We start from the raw sequence: 25,747 nt of genomic DNA on the forward strand, positions 1-25,747 counted from the left end.
AATGCATTCAAATCAACACACACACACACACACACACTTTAGATAAAGCTGTTGTTTTTATACTTTTAGAATTGCACACAAATCATTATTATAAGTAAAGGCACAAGCAGACATTTCACACAAATAAGATTTGCCGTACTTCCTGCCAACGTGGACTCTAGCAAACTCACAAAATTCAGCATGGACTCACCTACCAGGAGGAATAATGTACAAACAGAGGGGTTTCCAAAGGTGCTCAATGAGATCACTATACCACAACATTTTAATTAGTATTTACAAAAGTAAGGAAAACAAAAAGGCGTTATTAAGGGGATTTTTATACGGCAAAGGACTTGTCAACACTAAAAAAAAGTGTCAACATTGAGTGTGTGATCCACCACCAGATCGAGGGGTTTCAGCCCTCCTAATTAACTAGAGAAAACAGAAATATGTGGTCTGAATTAAAACATAACCTTTTACAGACAAGTAGAATATAAAAATGTAATTACCCATAAATCCAAAATAATAAGAGTAATACAAAATGTGACAGTAGATAATCAAATACACGGAGTATGGTCCTAAGTAGCAACTTCAAGTGCAATGTTAGTGTTGCATATCCATTTATCAGAAGTCAGTATTAGCAACAATCTAACCTAATAAGGTGGTTACAAATATGTACAGAGATTATTTTTAATAAAAATCCAACCGACAAGGAGGTGGTTATGATATAAATTATCAAGTGAGTGAACAAAGTTGTATGTAGATTAATGATCAAAACCCCTACCAAAATAGAAGGGGACAATTACAAGGTTACAAATTTTTACAGTTACGTAGAATCCACGCTATGTTCCACTAGGTTATTGCCACTGAGAGGTTTTCAAAAAGTATCCAAATATTCTCCTGTTCGTATAGATTCTGACCACACGGGGTCACTAGAATAAGAATGATTTACACAGACACCACTTAGAGTCTTTTCAATAGTGTGGTGCCTGGACATGACTTGATCATTTGTCCTGTAACCACCTCCATGTAAACAGAACAGCAAAATACAATGACAGGAAAGCTATGAGCACATACAGTATTAAAGATCTGCAGTCCATCATGTCCCCCCGATACGTAGATCCTGCCTTCAAATATGGCCACTCCCGCTGCACTGCGATTGGAGCTCATCGGCGTAACCTCTGTCCACCTAACAGAAGGAAAAACAATTAACCCCTGGGGCAATAACCAAATCTAGAGAATTCAGCTGCAGTGTAATATTCAAAGAAAAGGACTCCTGTGCCCCGAGATATTAAAATGATCAATAACATTATACAGAATTTTTTTTTTTACAAAATTAAAAAAGATATATTCTATACTTGCACACACCAATACTTAAAATCAAAAAACTCCAGTCATGTAATATTAAAAAGAAAAGAGTCTGTAATAAAGACATTAATTAACATGTGATGTAAGCTATAAATGGTAATGTGTAGTGTAGTAAAAAGAAAGACAGTTGCAATGCAGGAAGAATTAAATGTTACATACAATAAAGAGAAAATAGCAAAATAGCACTTGGGTTAAGTAAAATAATTCATTTTTAAAGACATGTTAATTGGAATCAATGAGGTAACCAAAAGTTACGTTTATTTATGAAAGTGAGAATTGTGAAAGGACAAGAAAACCGCAAATAACTTGTGGACTAAATCAACATATATGGAAAATGGATCGGAGATTGTCTTTTCTTGTTCATTCTCCATAAATCCAGTTTAGTCAAGAGCTCTGCATGAAACTCTAGCTGGAGAATAAGATGAAGATCGTTCAGGGGACTGGCTAAACTGGAACACAAGGGCTTGGTAGCACTAAAGCAGAATTCAGTGAAATTTTTAAAAAATAAAATAAAATACAATCTTAACATTAGTTTTCTTACTTGTCTGTTTCTGGAGAATACGTCTCCACGGAATTCAATGAACAATTCCCATCATACCCTCCGCACACGTAAATCTGTCCATCCAAGACTACTGTCCCCATAGCACTGGAAGAGAATGTGAGACAAGAGGTGATCGAATGGAGGCTGTAACACATGGCCAAGAGACTGGAGGACAGGTGGGTGTTAACTCTATATATACACACACACACACACACACACACGCAGTGCTTGTGCCATTTTCCAACAGTGATGATACTTATGGAGAGTTGGTCTTGGGAACGAGTTGGAAAACAGAATTTTTTTCTTACGTAAATAATGTTTTCCTTCATATGGTGGCAGTACAACAAGTGGGTTGTGTCTGTTATGGTGGGGCAAGCAATCTTCAAAAGAAAATGTACATTTATTAGCAAGTTTCCGCTTATCACAGTATATAAGATTCCTTTAAAACCTTCAGGTCACTTTATACCAAGAAATAATAAGGACTACAATTAAATGCAAAAATTATTTATTATGAAAAGTAGGGAGGGCATTTGTACTGCCACCATATGAAGGAAAAAATTATTTACGATAAGTAAAAATCTCTGTTTTTAAATATGGTGGCAGTACAAGCGTGATATAGAAAGATCCCAGTAACACAGATAAGGGCAGGACTTCAGAAACCACAACTTAGGTTAACACACATGTTAACAATAGTCTGCACTTATTATTTTACTTTTATTTCTCCTGTATGCCCTTATACGTAGGGAAGACCGCCAGTCAACCTTATTATTGATGTGCCTTCAATCAATGTTATTGTTGTGAGTGTAACCTTGAACACCACTATCAGTATACATTTAAGATCGTACACTGTGATGTCCTTTTTCTTCCTCCTGTAGATCTAATATTTTGTGCATGTTTTGAGAGGCCTGGAAGGAGTCCTTTTTGTCAGATTCTACAAAGTGGGGTATAAATATTTATAGGTAAAGTGTTCATTTGTTTGTGTTTTTACCTCCCCACTTTAAGTTTTTCCACTTGTGATTGTTCAGGGTGTTTCTATTGTATTATGATAACAATATTTGTATTGCACTGGCATTTGATACCGTATTGTGAAAAGTTGTATAAAGTTTCTGATGTGTATCTTAATAATGTCTAATATTTATACATTATCATTTTTATATTATTTGCAGTGTCCCTATGGAGTTTATATTCTGTAAATTGTCTTATTGACATGTTCTTTTTTTGTGTACGCCCTGGATTTTTTTGGCATTGGTCCAAGGCATGAACCACGATAACGGATTTGGGTTAAATACTAAGTCCATGCGCAACTTTTTGGTCGCGATGGTGATCCTGGGCAGCCATAATTTTGGGGATTCATATAAAAAGGTATGCCTTATGATTAATTGATTTTATTTCCAAGTAAAATGTTGCCACCTGGAAGGGAATGTGGATTAAGCGGCCAGGAATGTATTCTTGGCGCTTTACTCAAACAGGGATTATTCACGTCGCCGGGATGATCCCGGTCGGCCATCTTTATGGATGATTAACAGGAAACACGTGACACCTATTACGGACATCATTGGTTTTGGACAGTAAGAATCTGCTTTAACTTGACAAAGCCTCACTGACGAAACCGGTCGGTATACAAGCGCTTCCAGGGGTATCCTGCAGCCTGGTTTTACTTTAATTTAAGGAGAACCATCACATCACATCTACTAGGGAGGACTCCAACCAGGACTTCTGCTGAGAGACCACTGTTGTATATGGTAGAAGGGTCTTTGGACCTTCTGATATGCCTTTTTGAACTTTATGTTTGTGAATGCAATATTATCCCCCTTTCGTATTATCATTTGTCCGTGGTTTTACACTATGTTTTACTAGAAATGATTAAATATCAAGACAATCTTATCTTTATCTGGATTGCTGTATTTACACTCTGATAAAGAGGAATATTTTAACATATGTATAATTTATTTTATTGTCTCTATTTTTGGGGTGACCACACACCATATATTTGTCTGTAGCGGTGCACCACACTCTTTTGTGCTGTTTTGTTTCTATATGAAAAAAATATTGAAGCCTTCCTCCAACTCTTTTGACGTCAGAATTTCCTCTTTTCATCCTGTCAAGTGTTCTGCTTATCACCAAATTTGGTATCTTTTTTAGAGTCTCTTGATACCCATAATTTCTGCTGGTACGAAACAGAATATTTTTGTAACGTGGTTTCCTATCTTGAGGAAGAGCCTTTTAGTTTAGTCTGATAAGCGCTTCCAAAGATGTCCCTTTCTAGAGGTAATTCACACCGAGCGGATTTAGAAGCAGTGTCAGCCATCCAGTTTGTTAACCACTAGGCTCTTCTGGATACCAATGACAGACCCATAATACGAGCTGCTAATTTGAGAATTTCTTCCGACATATCTATGATATATTCGTTTGATAACTTCAAATGTAACATAAGATGGGATAGATCTTGGTCTGTACCATGCACTATACAATCCATTAAGGCTTTAGCCACCGCTGCTTCTGCCAAAGCCGTCTTGCATTGAAACAGCAGATTGGAAAGCTCACTAAGAAGATGTTTCCGCTCGCTTGTCCATCGGATCCTTTAGCCCGGACACTTCTCCAATCGGTATGTTTGTGGGTTTGTTTTTAGATAACGGTGTTACCTGAAAGTCTACTTTAGGCAGTTACTCCCACATATTTTGAAGAGGTCCTTAAAATGCCTGGAAATAAATCTCTCCTTTACTGGTTTTTCCATTCTCTTTGTATTAAATTGAGAAGCTTTGGTAAAACTGGTACACCTCTTTTTCTTTTGGTTTTGAAGATGGGTCTTCATTTCATACCTAAGAAACTTCTTTAACTAAATTTTCTCAGTTTGTCCGGTGTGAATCCCATCTCCACACTAGATGATGTACCTGAAGACTTAGAAAATTCAGAAGCAGAACATCATCCAGAAGATACTTCTGACCTTGATAGAGATCGCCTCCTTTTGTGCCCTTTTATAGTCTGTTCTTGTGTTGCCAGTGGAACACTAGAAATTGCAGTCTCTTTAAATGACAAACGTCTGAGCCAAATTTTCTTGAAACAAAAGGAAGGAAGGATTGCATATCCATTTGTTTGCTCAATTAATCCAGACGAACAATGGGAACAAATCTTCCCTTTAGACTCGTCTGGCAGGGGAGTACCACAGTCACTGCATAATTGGTGCTTAGATTTTGAAACCGCTTTCTTAGAAACAGGGAGTTTCTCCTTGCCCAGCTTGTCCGGTGATGCAGGATTAAACATATCTGAAATTTTTCATATAAGTTAAATCAATATATATTTAAAATAAAAACAGGGGTGTTTTTATTTTTGTTTTGTTTTTAAGATAGAGACTCCGAGCGTGTGGGTTGGGTTGTGACACAGCAGATCCACACTACACAGCATCCAGACGGATAGCAGGATCTTGCACAGCTTAAATTAGGCTTTTTCAATTAGAATTATGTGGCAATTTTGCAGTGCAGATCTGAACTGTGGTGGAATGCAAGGCCTCCTCCTGGGCATAATTTCCACCTCTGTGCGCAGGCGCATGGCCTGCCACATCATCGGCGTGACTCCCAGAAGCACCATTTTGGATTGCCGGGAACATCCTCGGCATAAATGCGGCTAACCCCAAGCACTCCGTAACCGCATTCGTGCTGGGTCCCCCTGGCTACAACCAGTGTGCCTCACCATGAGGAGATCGCTGTCCACCCCATGCTGGGACAAAGAAGAACTGACGCAATCTTATATACCGTCAGGAGGAGGTCTTATTAATACATTTTCTTTTGAAGATTGCTTGTCCTAACATAGGAGGCATAACCCACTTGTTGTACTGCCACCATGTTAGGATAATAATTCTTTTTGACTGAGAAAGAGCAAAAGTGTGCAGAAAATAAAAAGGATTTAACTTAAACAGGTGAGTTACAGCAAAAAAGCAATACTGATTTACTATAGACATTTAATCTACAAGGAGTACTCCAGCAATTAAAAAGATACAATAATATTTGAGCACACAGCATTGACGGCTTCTCTTATTACATAAGGAATACGTATATCAACATACAATCAGAAAGACCAAAAGGAAATCTACAGGGAGTGGATGAGCTTTACCTCCTCTTGCTGTTCATGCTGCCGACTTTGGTCCAAGTGTCCGTCTCTGGGTTGTACACTTCCACGGTGCTCAACCTTGATTGCCCATCGTAGCCGCCAATGGCATAAAGAAGTCCATTAACAACAGCCACCCCCACCCGACTGCGAGCCGTTGTCATTGGTTGACACTTCTCCCATCGATTGGCAATTGGGTCATAGACTTCGACTACATTCAGTGAGTCACCTGCGTAAAAATGTGCTACTCATCTTAAAACATTTAATTGTGAATAATGCCGCAAACCAAAAGGGCTAGTGATAAAACCAATAAACCAACAAAAACAAAACACAAAAAATACAATTAAAAAAAATAAAAATAAAGTGGTTTTATGTTTAGCACAATTATCTAATAAGGCCTCCCGGGAATAGAAAACATTAGGGAAAAGACAGCATTAAATGACACTGATCACTACATTAAAACCACGTGCATAATATCATGTAGATCCCCTCAGATCAGCTCTGATACATAGAGGCATGTCCTCCACAAAACCAATGAACGTGTCCAGAAATGTTAAGTTCTGAAGCAATGAACGAGCGCTCTCAGGTTTAATGGAGGAGCACTGTCTAACTGGGACAATCTTTTTGGAAGAAGAGCAGGAGGAAGGGGTGATTAGATGCAACTGAACATATTATTCATCTTTAGCTATTTGTATTTATATATTTGTTATGGTGCCAGAGTTGCGTGGCACTGCTGTCCATGTAAGAGTGAAATCTTTTTTTGAACACTTTAATACATTTCTGGGTTCCCTGGACACCAGGACTAAAGCATCTCGTCAGATATCATTAAAGCAGAAGGTCCTACTTCCACATTAGATGTATAAACTTCATCCCAATCATCTACATTGCTTCCATGCAGCTGAATAATATTGCCCTTATTTTGTCATACAATGAGAGCGGAGTTCATCTCTAAAAAGGTAGGAGTACAAGATACCTGCTGAGTTTAGCCCTCCCACTGCATAAATCAGTCCAGCAATGGACGTGCAGCAGCGGGGACGAGTTTTGAATGCCGGAAGATGAGGTCGTCGCTCTGGCATGAGGTGATAATCCTTTGCTTCATCCACTAGATCCCTGCAAAGCACAAGATCCAACGTCACTTCCTAGGATTTCTAATCTTCTGTTTACTTAAAGGGACACTACAGTCACCAGAACAACTACAGCTTATTGTATTTGTTCTGGTGAGTAAAATCATTCCATTCAGGCTTTTTGCAGTAAATGTATTTTCAGAGAAAATGCAGTGTTTACATTACAGCCTAGGGATAACTTCACTGGCTACCCCTCAGATGGCTACTAGAGGTGCTTCCTGGGGCAGTGCTGCACAGTGTGACTGACATGCAGTGTCTCCACCCTCTCCATGGAGATACTGAACTTTCCTCATAGAGATTAATTGAATCAAGGAGTAGATGTGGATTGGCCAGGACTGTGTTTGTGCTGGCTCTGCCCCTGATCTGCCTGTTTGACAGTCTCAGCCAATTCTATGGGAGGCACTGTGATTGGCTCAGATCACCACTTCTGATGATGTCAGCAGGCAGATCAGGGGCAGAGGCAGCAGCTGCAGACTTGAATACAAGCAATATTTTACTATATTTAGGGAGGCCAGAGGGTGGCAGGGGTGCAGGGGGGCTAGATGGTGGTTTTAACATGTTTGTGTTCCCAATCCTATAGTGTTCCTTTAACCCTTATATTTAACAAATGTGTTTTTTGTGAGATCTGAAAAATATTATTGTATGTAGAATTCTCATATCTATCCAGCAACCTCCATCTTGATTCCCCTTCAAATTATTGTTATCAATGTTCTCATTCTCTGCGAAGTGAAAGTCTAGAAGGAGAAAGGGAAACAATGTCTCAATTCCCTTATTCATTTGCATTTGGTGCCCTGGCTGTGCCTGGACTGAGACTTACTAAATTTAATATACATGTTAAAACAAAATGAAGCACTGTACATTGGTTAACTCAGTTATAGGGGATTTTCAATGTTTTATTCCCGAAGAAGTCACAATTCACTGTAAAGCTTCTCTGCAGAGGACCACACCATTGTGTTAAGTACCGACGAGCCAAGAATTTAAACAGTTGTATTTTCCTATAAATAGGGTCAGACTCTTCACATCACTGGCTTGATTGAGACAATGTGTGATCTTCAAACAGAGCAAATTAAAGGGAACGCTACATGAACAAGCACCAAACCATGACTATCTATAATACAAGAAGTTGAAACAAGTGAAAAAATGGCGCTTATAAAATCTTAATTCAACGGCATATATACAAAATGTATTTATATACACATATAGCAGCACCCTTTAAGAATTAGTCGTGACCCTTGCAAGTTAAATACAAAAAAAATTAAAAAGGTGCGCTGTCTTTAAATTCTTTAAAGTATTTTAAGAATTTAAAGACACAGCGCACCTTTTTAATTTTTTTGTATCTATAATACAGTTTACATCTTTCATAGCACTGACCAAAGTGACATCTCACTAAAAACGACACTCCAGATCCCTAAAGTGCTTTATGCATGAAGAGTGCGCCTTTTTTTCCATTTTACAAAAACACGACTTCAGTATAACTTGGAACAAAATTAATTTATAAATGTAATAACCCCCTTGGCTGTCAATCAGACAAGAGGTCCTGTTACTTCCTGGTTGTTTAGCTCAGTGGAGTTAAACTAAAGAGGCAGCAACTGCCCAGAGCACCTGCCTTGCAAAGACTCCTCATTGAACTGCATTGGGAAGTCTGTGATTGGACAGCCACAGAAAGTCTGGGCGGAGTTAGGGTAAATACTGCAGACAAGAAATATGCAGCTTTTGCCAGCAGTTTTTAGACTTTAGGCATATATCTACATTGTTAAATAAATGTTATCATTGGAGCGTTCCTTTAACATTTATAAAAGTTCCGTCTTTTACACTGCAGCTATACCAAACCCAAAAAACACATTACCGGCACTTGTGGCAGCAGCGAACCAAGTCATCCTGTTGGACGCGGTCGGTGAGAAAGTGAGGCCGGCACAGTGGAAGGCGGATCTTACAGAGGAGCTCTGGTACCAAAACCTCCCTCTGCTCGCGGTCATATCGCACCCACGCCAAAGCCGCTTCGAATACCTGCCAGACACAAAGAGATCATCGGTTTAACATGGGATATGGGTCCAGAATTTGGACTGTTGGGAGTCCTGATCATACTGTATTTCAATAGCTACAACCCAATATCAAGCTAACCCACTTAGTACCTGCTCTTCTGCCTTGACATTCAGCTCATCCCTGGAAAACAGTTCCAGCACCTCCTCAAAGCCCAAGGTCAGAAACTCTTCGGACATGGAAACCTCCACAAAGTGCTCATGGATAAAGCAATTGGCAGCGTCATACAGCACAGCACACATCATGGTCTCCGCAAACTGGCGCACCCCCAGGCAGTTCTTTGGGTGCAATCTATGACCAAGAAAGAAAAAACACAAACATAAAAATATTGAGATTTCAGCGCTTTCTTCTCATTTCCTCACCAAAAAAAACCCCATAAAACGGAGTAGTAAAATTCTGAATTATTTTTCCCTTTAAGTGGCGAAATAAACTGTATATATAATGAATAATATCCACTTATCAGTCGCAACATTAAAACCTGCCTAATATCATGTCTGCCCACCTTGTGCTGCCAAAACCGCTCTGATGCATCGAGGCATGGACTCCACAAGACCTCTGAACGTGTCCTGTAGTATCTGGCACCAAGACATTAGCAGCAGATCCTTCAAATCCTGCAAGTTGTGAGGAGGGGCCTCCATGAATCGAACTTGTTGTTTAAGCACATCCCACATTTGCTCAGATTGAGATCTGGGGAATTTGGTGACCTAACTCTTTATCATATTCCTAAAACCATTCCTGAGCAATTTTTGCAGTGTGGCAGGCTGCATTATCCTGCTGAAAGAGCAGGCAGCTATCAGGGAATATCATTGCCATGAAGGGATGTATGCGTTCTGCAATTTCTAGGTAGGTGGTATGTGTCAAATTAATTCCAGGACTAGCGGTTTCCCAGAGCATAACACTGCCTCTGCAAGCCTGCCTTCTTCCCCATAGTGCATCCTGCTACCATCTCTTCCCCATGAAAACAACGCACACGCATCCTGCTATGCAGCCGATGTAAAAGAAAACGTCAGACTAGGCAACCTTCTTCCATTGCTCCATGGTAAAGTTCTGGCGCTCACGTCCGCAACAAAGACACTTATGGCAGTAGCCAGGGGTCATCTCGGGCACTTTAACCTGTCTGCAGCTATGCAGCCACATATGCATTGTGTGTTCTGACACTGCTGTATTATGGCCAACATTAGGTTTTTCAGAAATTTGAGCTACTCTGCAAATATATCTTCTGTGTGATCAGGCCAGGCAGGCTAGCCTTCGCTCCAAACATGCATCAATGAGCCTCGGGTGCGTATGATCATGACGACGGTTCACCGGTTGTCCATCCTTGCCCCACTTTTGGTAGTTACTAGCCACACCCCACAAGACTTGCAGTTTTGGAGATGCTCTGACCCAGTCGGCTAGCCATCACTATTTGGCCCTTGTCAAAGTCACTCAGATCTTTTCACCTGTCCATTTTTTTCTGCTTCCAACACAGGAAATTCAAGAAGTAACTGTGCATCTTGACAGGTGCCATTGTAACTATATAATCAATGATATTCACGTTATGATATTCACGTTATTTGTCAGTGGTTTTAACGTTGTGACAGCAGGTTACAGACACATACCTACCTTTATGGTATAATAAGCTGTACAGACAATGAACGGGGCACAGTTACAGACACATACCTACCTTTATGGTATAATAAGCTGTACAGACAATGAACGGGGCACAGTTACAGACACATACCTACCTTTATGGTATAATAAGCTGTACAGACAATGAACGGGGGGGGCACAGTTACAGACATACCTACCTTTATGGTATAATAAGCTGTACGGACAATGAACGGGGCACAGTTACAGACAAACACTTACCTTTCCCTGAGAAATGAGCAGCACTCGTCCTTTATGTTTTGGAGCTGTAGGAAGCTGGCTCCCATTAGCAGGGACTGGACATTTTGCTGGTCGATGGCAAGATGACCGTTATAGGCAAAATTTATGAGAGCTTCCAGGGCGCTGAGGAGATAAAAATTAAACAATTATTTGCTTTGTTGTGGACTTTCAAAATCAGGAGGTAGGTACTTTTAAGACTACAATAATTTATTAAGCTATAAGAGCACAGTTCTGCATGTTATAGAGTTCATTCCTTAAACCAGACTGACCAATCGCCGGATGCTAGCATTCCGATGTCAATATGCTAATGATGCATTGTACTGCTGATCCGGATATGTGTATGGTTTTCTTCTTATATATATATTTTTTAAAAAAAAATGACCAATAAATAATACTCGATCAGCACACGGGTGGAGTAGAGTGAAGCAGTTAAAATATATAAATATATATATATATACACACACACACCACTGCAGAATATGTTGGAGCTATATAAATTGCCAGCACGGGAGGGAGGTCAGGTTACTACACATACTGGTCTTGCAGCAGAGAGCACCCTGTCAGAGTTAATTACCTGGGGTCCATTCCCTGCATGACTATCTCATCCTGCTTGCACTCGATCATGTCGTTGGTGAACATGGCGTGGAAGTAAGGGATGGAAGCTGCTAAAACAATCCGGTGGGCGCTGAATTTATGCTCTCCGACCTGAAATGTAACGAAGAATAATTAGAAACAAAAAAGGTGGACTAGTTTGGTTTTATATGTTTAGGCGAGATGTTTGTAACTTTATGTAAATTTCAGAGGAACATACAGGGTTGCTATTAGAAAGAAATAGAAAAGAGTGCCAGGTAAATACAAATACAAGAGTGCCAATATAAGCCGAGTATAAACAAAGTACCATGTGGTTTAGCACCGAGCCAACAGGATTACAGGATTCTAAAGTCAAATTTGAATGCAAATACAAAATAACCCTTTCTGAGTGCATTTATTTGTACCAAAAGGATAGATTTGTTAGAGCTATGGCAAGCGGAGTATTACATGAAATGATTGGTTTTCACGTAAAATATTCTACTGGTTATTCATTAACCGCTTGCTGGGCATCCTTTCAGGAAGGGTTGTATTGCGAAAGAGACCTCGCCACTAGTTTTTGGAGGGGACTTATTGCCCGCCTTATGCCTTGGGATTATGGCCCTTTAAATACGGTATTTGGGCAGATTGTATTTCATTGTGCTGTTTCTGGCCTTTTAAGAACTATATTTGGGCTTATATTGGACCATGCTGGCCTTTTAAGAACCGTCTGGGGACATCTTGAGACTTTGTGTGACAATGCCCCTTGAAGACTATGTCCCCAGACCTTTAAAATCCTTTGTCTATGGCTTTCTCCCACTTGGTTCAGTAAATGGAGCTTACTGAACCAAGTGCTGTACAGGCGGACGCCCCCAGAAGTGGAAGTGTGCCATCACTTTACCTCCCAGGCTGGGAGCCTGCTGTAGGTAAATTACCGACCGCTGGGGGGCTGCCGTTCGTACAAACGAACACCTGGCGGTGGCCATCTTTGTTTATTCGGACGCAGTCAGCGGTGTGTGCAGCCAAATTCATGGAACTGAAATCGGCTGCACATTTCAACGAACACCGCTGACCCTTACCTTCTCCTCCACTGAGGTTTTTAGCCACAGAGACTAAGTCCCGTTCGGCAGTTTGAATGTACTGCTATACTGAGCCAATTGCACGAATGGTGCCCATTCGTGCATTCGAATGGGATTTAGTAATTTTTTCAGTGTGAAATTGACCGACCGCACAGCCCAAATATATGGAACTGTTTTGGGCATGAAAATGTGCTTGCGGTCGGTCATAAAGGACTTCCAGCTAACTTTTGAACTACTGGAGGGATTTGTATGATTTTGGGGTATGTTTGTATTTTGAGTGTGCGGATTAATAATATGTGAATTGAATGTATAGTTTTAAAGTTACAGTACATGTATAAAAAGTATATTTTTCCTGTACAAAAAGAAAGGGGGAGGGGAGAGAAAAGACCTGTTCCTGAATTAGAGTGTGCACCAAAATCTCAAAGAGAATAGTTAAAAGTAATACTTTATTAATAGATATACATCAAAATATCTATCCCGGCTATAGTTGTCTGACTGGGTATGAAACAAATAGTCGCAGTCAACTAGCCGAGAACCAACAACATAATATACAGTAAAGAAATGCAAATTTGTAGGTAAGGGGGAAAGGATACACTGGTTGGAATACCAAGTGTATGGTGTGCTGGGCTGGGTGACGGACCCTCTCTGTGGGAATTAATGAGAGAGGGGGCGATAAGGGATTTCCCGTAGACAGGTACTGAGGTAAAAAAAGCTTTCTCAGTATTCTAATCCACCAGTCACCTGTGGGTTAAAACCCAAGACCCAGCTCAATGAGCAGTAAGTTAGTTTCCCTATCGTCTTATTGTGGCCACCAGGGGGCGAGACTCCTAGTAGTTATAGCGATACGGCCCTTAATATCAACATGTCTCTGCTAGTCAAAAAGTAATGCTGAGAATGTCGAATGTAGCAAGAGAGTCAATCTGATACTATATGACATATGCCCATACATGCAAACACAACCCTGGCCGTGGTTTCCAGACAACTTTGTTGTTGTGATCTGCGGTCGGATTTAAGGAAACCATATGTCTGGTTGCGTATTTGGTGAAGTAGTAGGGCGGGTGGCCAGCTCCCTCTGTCTACCTTAGCCAATGTCTCCTATAAAACCTGAGGTGCCTCCAATGGCCATCACTTTACCTCCCAGGCTGGGAGCCTGCTGTAGGTAAATTACCGACCGCTGGGGGGCTGCCGTTCGTACAAACGAACACCTGGCGGTGGCCATCTTTGTTTATTCGGACGCAGTCAGCGGTGTGTGCAGCCAAATTCATGGAACTGAAATCGGCTGCACATTTCAACGAACACCGCTGACCCTTACCTTCTCCTCCACTGAGGTTTTTAGCCACAGAGACTAAGTCCCGTTCGGCAGTTTGAATGTACTGCTATACTGAGCCAATTGCACGAATGGTGCCCATTCGTGCATTCGAATGGGATTTAGTAATTTTTTCAGTGTGAAATTGACCGACCGCACAGCCCAAATATATGGAACTGTTTTGGGCATGAAAATGTGCTTGCGGTCGGTCATAAAGGACTTCCAGCTAACTTTTGAACTACTGAAGGGATTTGTATGATTTTGGGGTATGTTTGTATTTTGAGTGTGCGGATTAATAATATGTGAATTGAATGTATAGTTTTAAAGTTACAGTACATGTATAAAAAGTATATTTTTCCTGCCTGTGATAATTACATTAACCCATTGTGTTCAGTAATTATATCACAGGCAGAGAGGAGGATTTTGTGGGAATGAATGGGAGTGTTTTACTATAGTGTACGTATTGGATTGGTTGTTCTTCAAAACCCTGTGGGCGGTACTAGGTTTGTAAAATGGGCATAAAAGCAGAGTGTTTGATTAAAGCTTCAGTTCTACTTCACCCTCAATTTGAAGTGCCGTCTCTAATTGGGGGAATCTGCTACAAGGGATTGCTATGCTGGTCATACTCTCTTGCTATATCACTACTAAGCTCTTGTAAGAGCTTGTTCCTGTTTTGCTCTCTGAAGGAGTCTACGGTGGTTATGGTGACTGCTGGAGTGCTGGGAGAGCCCTCTGGAAGCGCTAGGAGCATCCTTCAACTGAGGTACCCAGTCGGGGTGCCAGGTGATGTGTTACAGGTTGCCTTTTATTTGCAAGCTAATAAGTAACGCAGAGTTTTGCCATGTAAAGAATGTGTGCTCACAGATGAACACAAAGTATGTGCCGATTAAACAAGTCGTATTGCCCTATAATCTGATTAGGGTGTATGGACCGTGTCATGCTGTCATCTCTCAGTTTACAAATCACCAGTCACACACACAGCAACGCCAGTTTGATGCCAACAGCCATTCTCAGCCAACTGTGTGATCTGTCAATTAAACCAACTAATTTAGGATCAGTAATGATGTTGGGTGGCATGTGATGCATTTAGGCAGAATGAAGTGTATTTTATTTATGCACATTTGGCTGCCATAATACACAAATAAAATGATATGCAGGATTAAATATCACTCATGTTTATATAGGACAGGGCATAGTGCCATCAGACCCCATGGGATTACAAGGATTCTGAAAGTGGTTATAGACAGGAGACAACAGACATACTGCCAGTCTCACCCTTTCACTCCCAAGCAGTATTTTTTAATTTTTTATATAAATTTTTTAAACATGGATTGCATAGCCAGCACAGAAATATAGAATAAAATAGTAACTGTGCATAGATTTGTCTTCATACAAAACATGTACACAGATACTTACACAGACAAATTATTGTTATTTTTTTTTAGAATTATTTTTTAAGTCGATCTAGCCTTCCTTCCTCAGGTAGATAGAGGAGAGCTAGCTAAGCTCTACAGGCGCTCTGCAAGTGGAAGATTTTCACATACATAGTGCTACCACCATGACCACTTCAAATTACCAAAGTTGTTATAATTGAAGTTAACACTTTAGAGGGCCACTATAGGCACCCAGACCACTTCAGCAGCAATGACGTGTTCTGGGTGCTAAGTCCCCCTAAGTTTAAGCCTGCAGCTGACATAGCGCAGGGTCAATCCAGCCTCTAGTGGCCGTCTTCATGACAGCCACTAGAGGCCGCTTCCGTGAATTACACGGAGTAAATCACACTAATCTGACGCTGAACATCCTCACGGGGTCCAGTGTCAAAAAAGATGCCCATATGAAAGCATTGAGAAATACTTTTACTATGGGCGGGTTTGAATCCGAGTGCGCCTCTGGTTGCGCATTCGGCTCCACTCGGGAGCTGTAGTCGATGGAGGAGGAGTGGTCACCAGTGCGGAGGGAGTCCGGCGCTGGATTACGGTAAGCAAATAAGCCATTTATTCACCACGTGACTTTTAGCTGGCTCCTATATTCCCAACAAATTTGTCAAGCCCTGATAAGATAGAGATATATATACAGTGGGACCTCGGTTTACAAACGCCTCGGTTAACATAATTTTCGGTTTACAAATGAAAATCCATAGAAAATAATGCCTCGGTTTACAAATTTGTTTCGCAATACAAAGCAAGTTTCCCCAGGATGCATTGCACCTGGAAGGTTTACAGCACCGCCCCTTGCATGCTGGAGCCTGTGGGTAGCACGTGGTGTTGAGTGTGGAGGTGCTGGAGCGGCTTTTGCAACGAGTTTTGGAGCCATTCTGGAAATTGTTTGCAGTTGTTTTGGGACTTTTTGTGCATTTCTCAAGCTGTGGAAAGGTAGGGAGCTGAGCTTTGTCGTGTGCATGCCTTTTATTGTGTGTTCTGCATTGTGGGTTGGTTTCCATGCCAGCTCATTTTGAGACACACACACACACCGACAGAGAGAGAGAGAGAGAGACACACACCCCGACAGAGAGAGAGAGACACACACACCCCGACAGAGAGAGAGACACACACCCCGACAGAGAGAGAGAGAGACACACACCCCGACAGAGAGAGAGAGAGACACACACCCCGACAGAGAGAGAGAGAGAGACACACACACCCCGACAGAGAGAGAGAGAGACACACACACCCCGACAGAGAGAGAGAGAGAGACACACACACCCCGACAGAGAGAGAGAGAGACACACACACCCCGACAGAGAGAGAGAGACACACACACCCCGACAGAGAGAGAGAGAGAGACACACACACCCCGACAGAGAGAGAGAGAGACACACACACCCCGACAGAGAGAGAGAGAGAGACACACACACCCCGACAGAGAGAGAGAGAGACACACACACCCCGACAGAGAGAGAGAGACACACACACCCCGACAGAGAGAGAGACACACACCCCGACAGAGAGAGAGAGAGACACACACCCCGACAGAGAGAGAGAGAGACACACACCCCGACAGAGAGAGAGAGAGAGACACACACACCCCGACAGAGAGAGAGAGAGACACACACACCCCGACAGAGAGAGAGAGAGAGACACACACACCCCGACAGAGAGAGAGAGAGACACACACACCCCGACAGAGAGAGAGAGAGACACACACCCCGACAGAGAGAGAGAGAGACACACACCCCGACAGAGAGAGAGAGAGACACACACCCCGACAGAGAGAGAGAGAGACACACCCCGACAGAGAGAGAGAGAGAGAGAGACACACACCCCGACAGAGAGAGAGAGACACACACACCCCGACAGAGAGAGAGAGAGAGACACACACACCCCGACAGAGAGAGAGAGAGAGACACACACACCCCGACAGAGAGAGAGAGAGAGACACACACACCCCGACAGAGAGAGAGAGAGACACACACACCCCGACAGAGAGAGAGAGAGACACACACACCCCGACAGAGAGAGAGAGAGACACACACCCCGACAGAGAGAGAGAGAGACACACACCCCGACAGAGAGAGAGAGAGACACACCCCGACAGAGAGAGAGAGACACACCCCGACAGAGAGAGAGAGAGACACACACCCCGACAGAGAGAGAGAGAGAGACACACACCCCGACAGAGAGAGAGAGAGAGAGACACACACCCCGACAGAGAGAGAGAGAGAGAGACACACACCCCGACAGAGAGAGAGAGAGACACACACCCCGAGAGAGAGAGAGAGAGACACACACCCCGAGAGAGAGAGACACACACCCCGACAGAGAGAGAGAGAGACACACACCCCGACAGAGAGAGAGAGAGACACACCCCCGACAGAGAGAGAGAGAGACACACACCCCCGACAGAGAGAGAGAGAGACACACACCCCCGACAGAGAGAGAGAGAGACACACACCCCCGACAGAGAGAGAGAGAGACACACACCCCCGACAGAGAGAGACAGACACACCCCCCCGACAGAGAGAGAGAGAGAGAGAGAGAGACACACACCCCCGACAGAGAGAGACACACACACCCCCGACAGAGAGAGACACACACACCCCCCCGACAGAGAGAGAGAGAGAGAGAGACACACACCCCCGACAGAGAGAGACACACACACCCCCGACAGAGAGAGACACACACCCCCGACAGAGAGAGAGACACACCCCCCGACAGAGAGACACACCCCCCGACAGAGAGACACACCCCCCGACAGAGAGAGAGACACACCCCCCGACAGAGAGAGAGACACACCCCCCGACAGAGAGAGAGACACACCCCCCGACAGAGAGAGAGACACACCCCCCGACAGAGAGAGAGACACACCCCCCGACAGAGAGAGAGACACCCCCCGACAGAGAGAGAGACACACACCCCGACAGAGAGAGAGAGAGACACACCCCGACAGAGAGAGAGAGACACACCCCGACAGAGAGAGAGACACACCCCGACAGAGAGAGAGAGAGACACACCCCGACAGAGAGAGAGAGAGACACACACCCTGACAGAGAGAGAGAGAGAGACACACACCCCGAGAGAGAGAGAGAGAGAGACACACACCCCGAGAGAGAGAGAGAGACACACACCCCGACAGAGAGAGAGAGAGACACACACCCCGACAGAGAGAGAGAGAGACACACACCCCGACAGAGAGAGAGAGAGACACACACCCCGACAGAGAGAGAGACACACACCCCGACAGAGAGAGAGACACACACCCCGACAGAGAGAGAGACACACACCCCGACAGAGAGAGAGACACACACCCCGACAGAGAGAGAGACACACACCCCGACAGAGAGAGAGACACACACCCCGACAGAGAGAGAGACACACACCCCGACAGAGAGAGAGAGAGACACACACACCCCGACAGAGAGAGACACACACCCCGACAGAGAGAGACACACACCCCGACAGAGAGAGACACACACCCCGACAGAGAGAGACACACACCCCAAAAGAGAGAGAGACACACACCCCAAAAGAGAGAGAGACACACACCCCAAAAGAGAGAGAGACACACACCCCGACAGAGAGAGAGAGAGACACACACACCCCGACAGAGAGAGAGAGAGACACACACCCCGACAGAGAGAGAGAGAGAGAGAGACACACACCCCGACAGAGAGAGAGAGAGAGAGACACACACCCCGACAGAGAGAGAGAGAGAGAGACACACACCCCGACAGAGAGAGAGAGAGAGACACACACCCCGACAGAGAGAGAGAGAGAGACACACACCCCGACAGAGAGAGAGAGACACACCCCGACAGAGAGAGAGAGACACACCCCGACAGAGAGAGAGACACACCCCGACAGAGAGAGAGACACACCCCGACAGAGAGAGAGACACACCCCGACAGAGAGAGAGAGAGACACACACCCCGACAGAGAGAGAGAGAGAGACACACACCCCGAGAGAGAGAGAGAGAGACACACACCCCGAGAGAGAGAGACACACACCCCGACAGAGAGAGACACACACCCCGACAGAGAGAGAGAGAGACACACACCCCGACAGAGAGAGAGAGAGACACACACCCCGACAGAGAGAGAGAGAGACACACACCCCGACAGAGAGAGAGAGAGACACACACCCCGACAGAGAGAGAGAGAGACACACACCCCGACAGAGAGAGAGACACACACCCCGACAGAGAGAGAGAGAGAGACACACACCCCCGACAGAGAGAGAGAGACACACACTCCCGACAGAGAGAGAGAGAGAGACACACACCCCCGACAGAGAGACACACACCCCCGACAGAGAGAGAGAGAGACACACACCCCCGACAGAGAGAGAGAGAGACACCCCCCCCCCGACAGAGAGAGACAGACACACCCCCCCGACAGAGAGAGACAGACACACCCCCCCGACAGAGAGAGACACACCCCCCCGACAGAGAGAGAGAGAGACACACACCCCCGACAGAGAGAGAGAGAGAGACACACACCCCCGACAGAGAGAGAGAGAGAGACACACACCCCCGACAGAGAGAGACACACACCCCCGACAGAGAGAGACACACACCCCCGACAGAGAGAGACACACACCCCCGACAGAGAGAGACACACACCCCCGACAGAGAGAGACACACACCCCCGACAGAGAGAGACACACACCCCCGACAGAGAGAGAGAGAGACACACACCCCCGACAGAGAGAGAGACACACACCCCCGACAGAGAGAGAGACACACACCCCCGACAGAGAGAGAGACACACACCCCCGACAGAGAGAGAGACACACACCCCCGACAGAGAGAGAGACACACACCCCCGACAGAGAGAGAGACACACACCCCCGACAGAGAGAGAGACACACCCCCCGACAGAGAGAGAGACACACCCCCCGACAGAGAGAGAGACACACCCCCCGACAGAGAGAGAGACACACCCCCCGACAGAGAGAGAGACACACCCCCCGACAGAGAGAGAGACACACCCCCCGACAGAGAGAGAGACACACCCCCCGACAGAGAGAGACACACCCCCCGACAGAGAGAGACACACCCCCCGACAGAGAGAGAGAGACACACCCCGACAGAGAGAGAGAGAGACACACACCCCGACAGAGAGAGACACACCCCGACAGAGAGAGAGAGAGAGACACACACCCCGAGAGAGAGAGACACACACCCCGAGAGAGAGAGAGAGAGAGAGACACACACCCCGACAGAGAGACACACACCCCGAGAGAGAGAGACACACACCCCGACAGAGAGAGAGAGACACACACACCCCGACAGAGAGAGAGAGAGAGACACACACACCCCGACAGAGAGAGAGAGAGAGACACACACCCCGACAGAGAGAGAGACACACACCCCGACAGAGAGAGAGAGAGACACACACCCCGACAGAGAGAGAGAGACACACACCCCGACAGAGAGAGAGACACACCCCGACAGAGAGAGAGACACACACACCCCCGACAGAGAGAGAGAGAGAGAGAGAGACACACACCCCCCCGACAGAGAGAGAGAGACACACACCCCCGACAGAGAGAGAGAGAGACACACACCCCCGACAGAGAGAGAGAGAGAGACACACACCCCCGACAGAGAGAGAGAGAGAGACACACACCCCCGACAGAGAGAGAGAGAGAGACACACACCCCCGACAGAGAGAGAGAGAGACACACACCCCCGACAGAGAGAGAGAGAGACACACACCCCCGACAGAGAGAGAGAGAGACACCCCCCCCGACAGAGAGAGAGAGAGACACCCCCCCCCGACAGAGAGAGAGAGAGACACACACCCCCGACAGAGAGAGAGAGAGACACACACCCCCGACAGAGAGAGAGACACACCCCCCCGACAGAGAGAGACACACACCCCCGACAGAGAGAGACACACCCCCCCGACAGAGAGAGAGACACACCCCCCCGACAGAGAGAGAGACACACCCCCCCGACAGAGAGAGAGACACACCCCCCCGACAGAGAGAGAGACACACCCCCCCGACAGAGAGAGAGATACACACCCCCGACAGAGAGAGAGATACACACCCCCGACAGAGAGACACACCCCCGACAGAGAGAGAGAGAGAGACACACCCCCCCGACAGAGAGAGTGAGACACACACCCCCGACAGAGAGAGAGACACAGAGAGAGACACACCCCCCCGACACAGAGAGAGACACACCCCCCCGACAGAGAGAGAGAGAGAGAAAAAACCCCCCGACAGAGAGAGAGACACACCCCCCCGACAGAGAGAGACACACCCCCCCGACAGAGAGAGAGACACACCCCCCCGACAGAGAGAGAGACACACACCCCCGACAGAGAGAGAGAGAGACACACACCCCCGACAGAGAGAGAGAGAGACACACCCCCCGACAGAGAGAGACACCCCCCCGACAGAGAGAGAGAGAGACACACACCCCCGACAGAGAGAGACACACACACACACCCCGACAGAGAGAGAGACACACACCCCCCGACAAAGAGAGAGACACACACCCCCCGACAAAGAGAGAGAGAGACACACACCCCCTGACAGAGAGAGACACACACACACACCAACACCGACAGAGAGAGAGAGAGAGAGACACACACCAACACCGACAGAGAGAGAGACACACACCAACACCGACAGAGAGAGAGACACACACCAACACCGACAGAGACACACCCCGACAGAGAGACACACACACACACCCCGACAGAGAGAGACACATATATATCCACACTGACAGAGACACATACACACACGAACATGCATACACACACACATTTTCCATTTTAATTTGAATCCACCCAGCCTCTCTACCTTTGGGAGAGCGGAGTGGACTTTCCCTGGGGACCAGTGGGGCTGCTCGCTCATCCTGCGTGTGAGGGAGCAGTGATCTTCAAGCAGCTCCTCTCTACTCCCTGTAGTGATGCCGGGAACCAGAATGACGTCATATTCCGTCTCCCAGCATCATTAAACAGCGCGAGGGAGCAGAGTGGAGCCGCTTGAAGATCACTGCTCCCATGCACGCTGCCCCAGCCGACCACAGCGATGCTCCCCAGGGCGGCCGGCTGGCTGGTTCCATTGTGCCCCAATCCTGCCTTCAGCTAAAGGGCTTTAAATCCCAGGCGCAAGGGCAAAATTTCTAGTCGCAATGACGACCTGGGATTTGTGATTGATAGATAGAGATATATATATATATATATATATATATATATATACAGAAATAAAGAGATGCACTCCAAGATCTTGAGAAAGACCCGAACGGGTCGAAACGTCGGCTATTTTTTAATGCTATACCTATTGGAATAAACTACCCCTTTTTTCATTTACCAAGTCCTTGGAGTGCATCTCTTTATTTCTGTTTATATATTTTCAACGTGGGATTGCACCCAGGCTGAATTGAACTATACACATGAAAGGGTGAGTGCCAAGAATAAATATATATATATAGTTTTTTTAAATAATAAACCAGTAAATTCCAATAAAAAAAGAAGAAAGCCTATTGTTGGAATACACAATCTCATTACTAGTTTAACTATAGATAGTAAAAAGGAACGAATACGAAATGTTTTTACCAACAGAGACGTGTCTAGTTGGTAATGGATCGAGCTGCGCTGTCGAGCTGCCAGACTAAACGGGATTGCTGGCATCCTGTTAAATCAGCACTTCTCGTCCTAATCGTCTGCACTATAAGTTATCACCATCTGCTGCCGTGGCGACACGGGGAGTTCAGTCACCAGTAATCTTGGCTTGGCCTTTCTGTGACAAAGCATTAGCCATTATACACTATCTCATGTAAGCTGTGAGAGCTATACCTTAATGGACCCGCGTACCTCGTACTATTCCACATAATGAGTCCGCATAGACAGAGCATGGAGATAGGACAGATTACTGGCTGCTACACTGCATCGAGGGGCAGCTCAGAAAATATCCCCTTAGGTCAAACAGACATTTAACGACCCCTAAAGTTAACTGATGAATGGAGAATCACCGCAGACCACAAAACCCTAACATTCTTTTTCACTCCTAAAATTGTTGTGAATTACAGTTTGCACATTTCTTTTTACATCTGGTTATGACATTGTCGCTGAGCATCATGGGAAATGTAGCTTGCCTGATTTGGGGTTCCAAGGTTAACCATCACTGTTCTAGACAAACACTCACAAAAGGTGTGTACATGACAGAGCACTAGAACGGGAGAATGACTCCATTCATCCCGATCTGTATGGGGGACCGGATGAAATGCAGTGAATGCAAAGTATGGTCTCCTGTCTCGATAAGACAGTTCAAAGGCTGACCGGGTTAGAAGGTCAAAGGTTGACTGAGGACTTTAAACTTGACATAAACCTGAAAAGACGGCAAGATGAACCCAGTTACTGAATTCTCCTGGATACATTGATCACGCAATAACAAACTCATAACTATTACCTTCAAGCAAGAAAGGATATACCTTACATGAAGCTATCTTGGCGGTGTTATTATTGGAACAAGGACAAACAAAGCGTCTTTTCAATAGTAACAAAGGAACACACACCCTCCCTAAGCTGGGTTACGATTGAGAAGTTAAGCCTTGTTAAAGGATTTATTTTCTTCATTCAATGCGGTTTGCGAAGAAAAATAAGAACGCTGTAATAAAGGTTCTCCACTCAGAATTTAAGGTCTACGGCAGCTGAAGTATGTCTACCTTGAGTAGTTGGCTTGAAAGGTTAAGGTCCAGCAACTACACACAAAACCTCCCAAATGGCTACAACACAATATCTAGTCGCCTTTAGACAGAGATTTATTATTAAGAGAACTCCCACTTCATCCAGAATTGCTTGCTATCGCAGTGAGAGACTATAGGAATATAACCATCACTCGCAATGTCTATAATAGATGGATGTATTATAGCACAGCAGAGGCACTGGACCCCTGAACAGCCAGTATGAACCCGCTTAGAAAGCATTCAAAGACTCTAGAACTATATAAACTCTACAATAGGCTGAAGTGATTATGGTGCTTTGAATGTATGAGGTTTATTCAGCAAAGTAAAAATTCAGAGTGAATTTCAAATATAACTGAACTGGTAAGAAATTACTACAATGAGGGGGTGAATGGGATTCATATATACATGAAAGGGTGTGATAATATCCATTGACTGTATGAAGACATTGAAAATTGTCACACACCAGGACATTGTGCACACAGGAAAGGGTGGCACACAGGGACACGGCGCGCACAGGGAGGAGGGGAGGCACACAGGGAGGAGGGGAGGCACACGGCGCACACAGGGAGAAGGGGCACACGAGGACACAAAGGGCACAGGGAAGGGGGGCACATGAGGACACTGCGGGCACAGGGAAGTGGGGCACACGAGGACACCGCGGGCACAGGGATGGGTGGGCACACGAGGACACCGCGGGCACAGGGAAGGGGGGATCACGAGGACACAGGGAAAGGGGGGATCACGAGGACACCGCGGGCACAGGGAAAGGGGGGATCACGAGGACACCGCGGGCACAGAGAAAGGGGGAAACACGAGGACACCGCGGGCACAGGGAAATGGGGAACACGAGGACACCGCGGGCACAGGGAAGGGGGGCCACACGAGGACACCGCGGGCACAGGGAAGGGGGGCCACACGAGGACACCGCGGGCACAGGGAAGGGGGGCCACACGAGGACACCGCGGGCACAGGGAAGGGGGGCCACACGAGGACACCGCGGGCACAGGGAAGGGGGGCCACACGAGGACACCGCGGGCACAGGGATGGGAGGCCACACGAGGACACCGCGGGCACAGGGAAGGGGGGCCACACGAGGACACCGCGGGCACAGGGAAGGGGGGCCACACGAGGACACCGCGGGCACAGGGAAGGGGGGCCACACGAGGACACCGCGGGCACAGGGAAGGGGGGCCACACGAGGACACCGCGGGCACAGGGAAGGGGGGCCACACGAGGACACCGCGGGCACAGGGAAGGGGGGCCACACGAGGACACCGCGGGCACAGGGAAGGGGGGCCACACGAGGACACCGCGGGCACAGGGAAGGGGGGCCACACGAGGACACCGCGGGCACAGGGAAGGGGGGCCACACGAGGACACCGCGGGCACAGGGAAGGGGGTCCACACAAGGACACCGCGGGCACAGGGAAGGGGGGCCACACGAGGACACCGCGGGCACAGGGAAGGGGGGCCACACGAGGACACCGCGGGCACAGGGAAGGGGGGCCACACGAGGACACCGCGGGCACAGGGAAGGGGGGCCACACGAGGACACCGCGGGCACAGGGAAGGGGGGCCACACAAGGACACCGCGGGCACAGGGAAGGGGGGCCACACGAGGACACCGCGGGC

At 46.2% G+C, this 25,747-nt stretch overlaps 1 protein-coding gene across 2 annotated transcripts in view; it reads right to left on the minus strand.

Annotated features, from left to right (window-relative positions):
* Positions 1–25,747, minus strand: part of KLHL18 (kelch like family member 18) — a 29,541-nt gene that overhangs the window by 2,661 nt on the left and 1,133 nt on the right. The window contains exons 2-9 of one of the 2 annotated variants that reach the window (XM_063452831.1): positions 11,594–11,724; positions 11,002–11,142; positions 9,246–9,444; positions 8,960–9,120; positions 6,963–7,099; positions 5,996–6,218; positions 1,889–1,993; positions 1,057–1,168 (exon numbers count right to left, since the gene is read on the minus strand). In XM_063452831.1, the coding sequence (XP_063308901.1) occupies positions 1,057–1,168; positions 1,889–1,993; positions 5,996–6,218; positions 6,963–7,099; positions 8,960–9,120; positions 9,246–9,444; positions 11,002–11,142; positions 11,594–11,724 (1,209 nt within the window). Of the gene's footprint in view, positions 1–1,056; positions 1,169–1,888; positions 1,994–5,995; positions 6,234–6,962; positions 7,100–8,959; positions 9,121–9,245; positions 9,445–11,001; positions 11,143–11,593; positions 11,725–25,747 lie in introns of both variants that reach the window. The other variant, XM_063452830.1, reaches the window with a different exon arrangement.

Source organism: Pelobates fuscus, chromosome 4, assembly GCF_036172605.1.
Source record: "Pelobates fuscus isolate aPelFus1 chromosome 4, aPelFus1.pri, whole genome shotgun sequence".
Classification (NCBI taxonomy): Eukaryota; Metazoa; Chordata; class Amphibia; order Anura; family Pelobatidae; genus Pelobates; species Pelobates fuscus.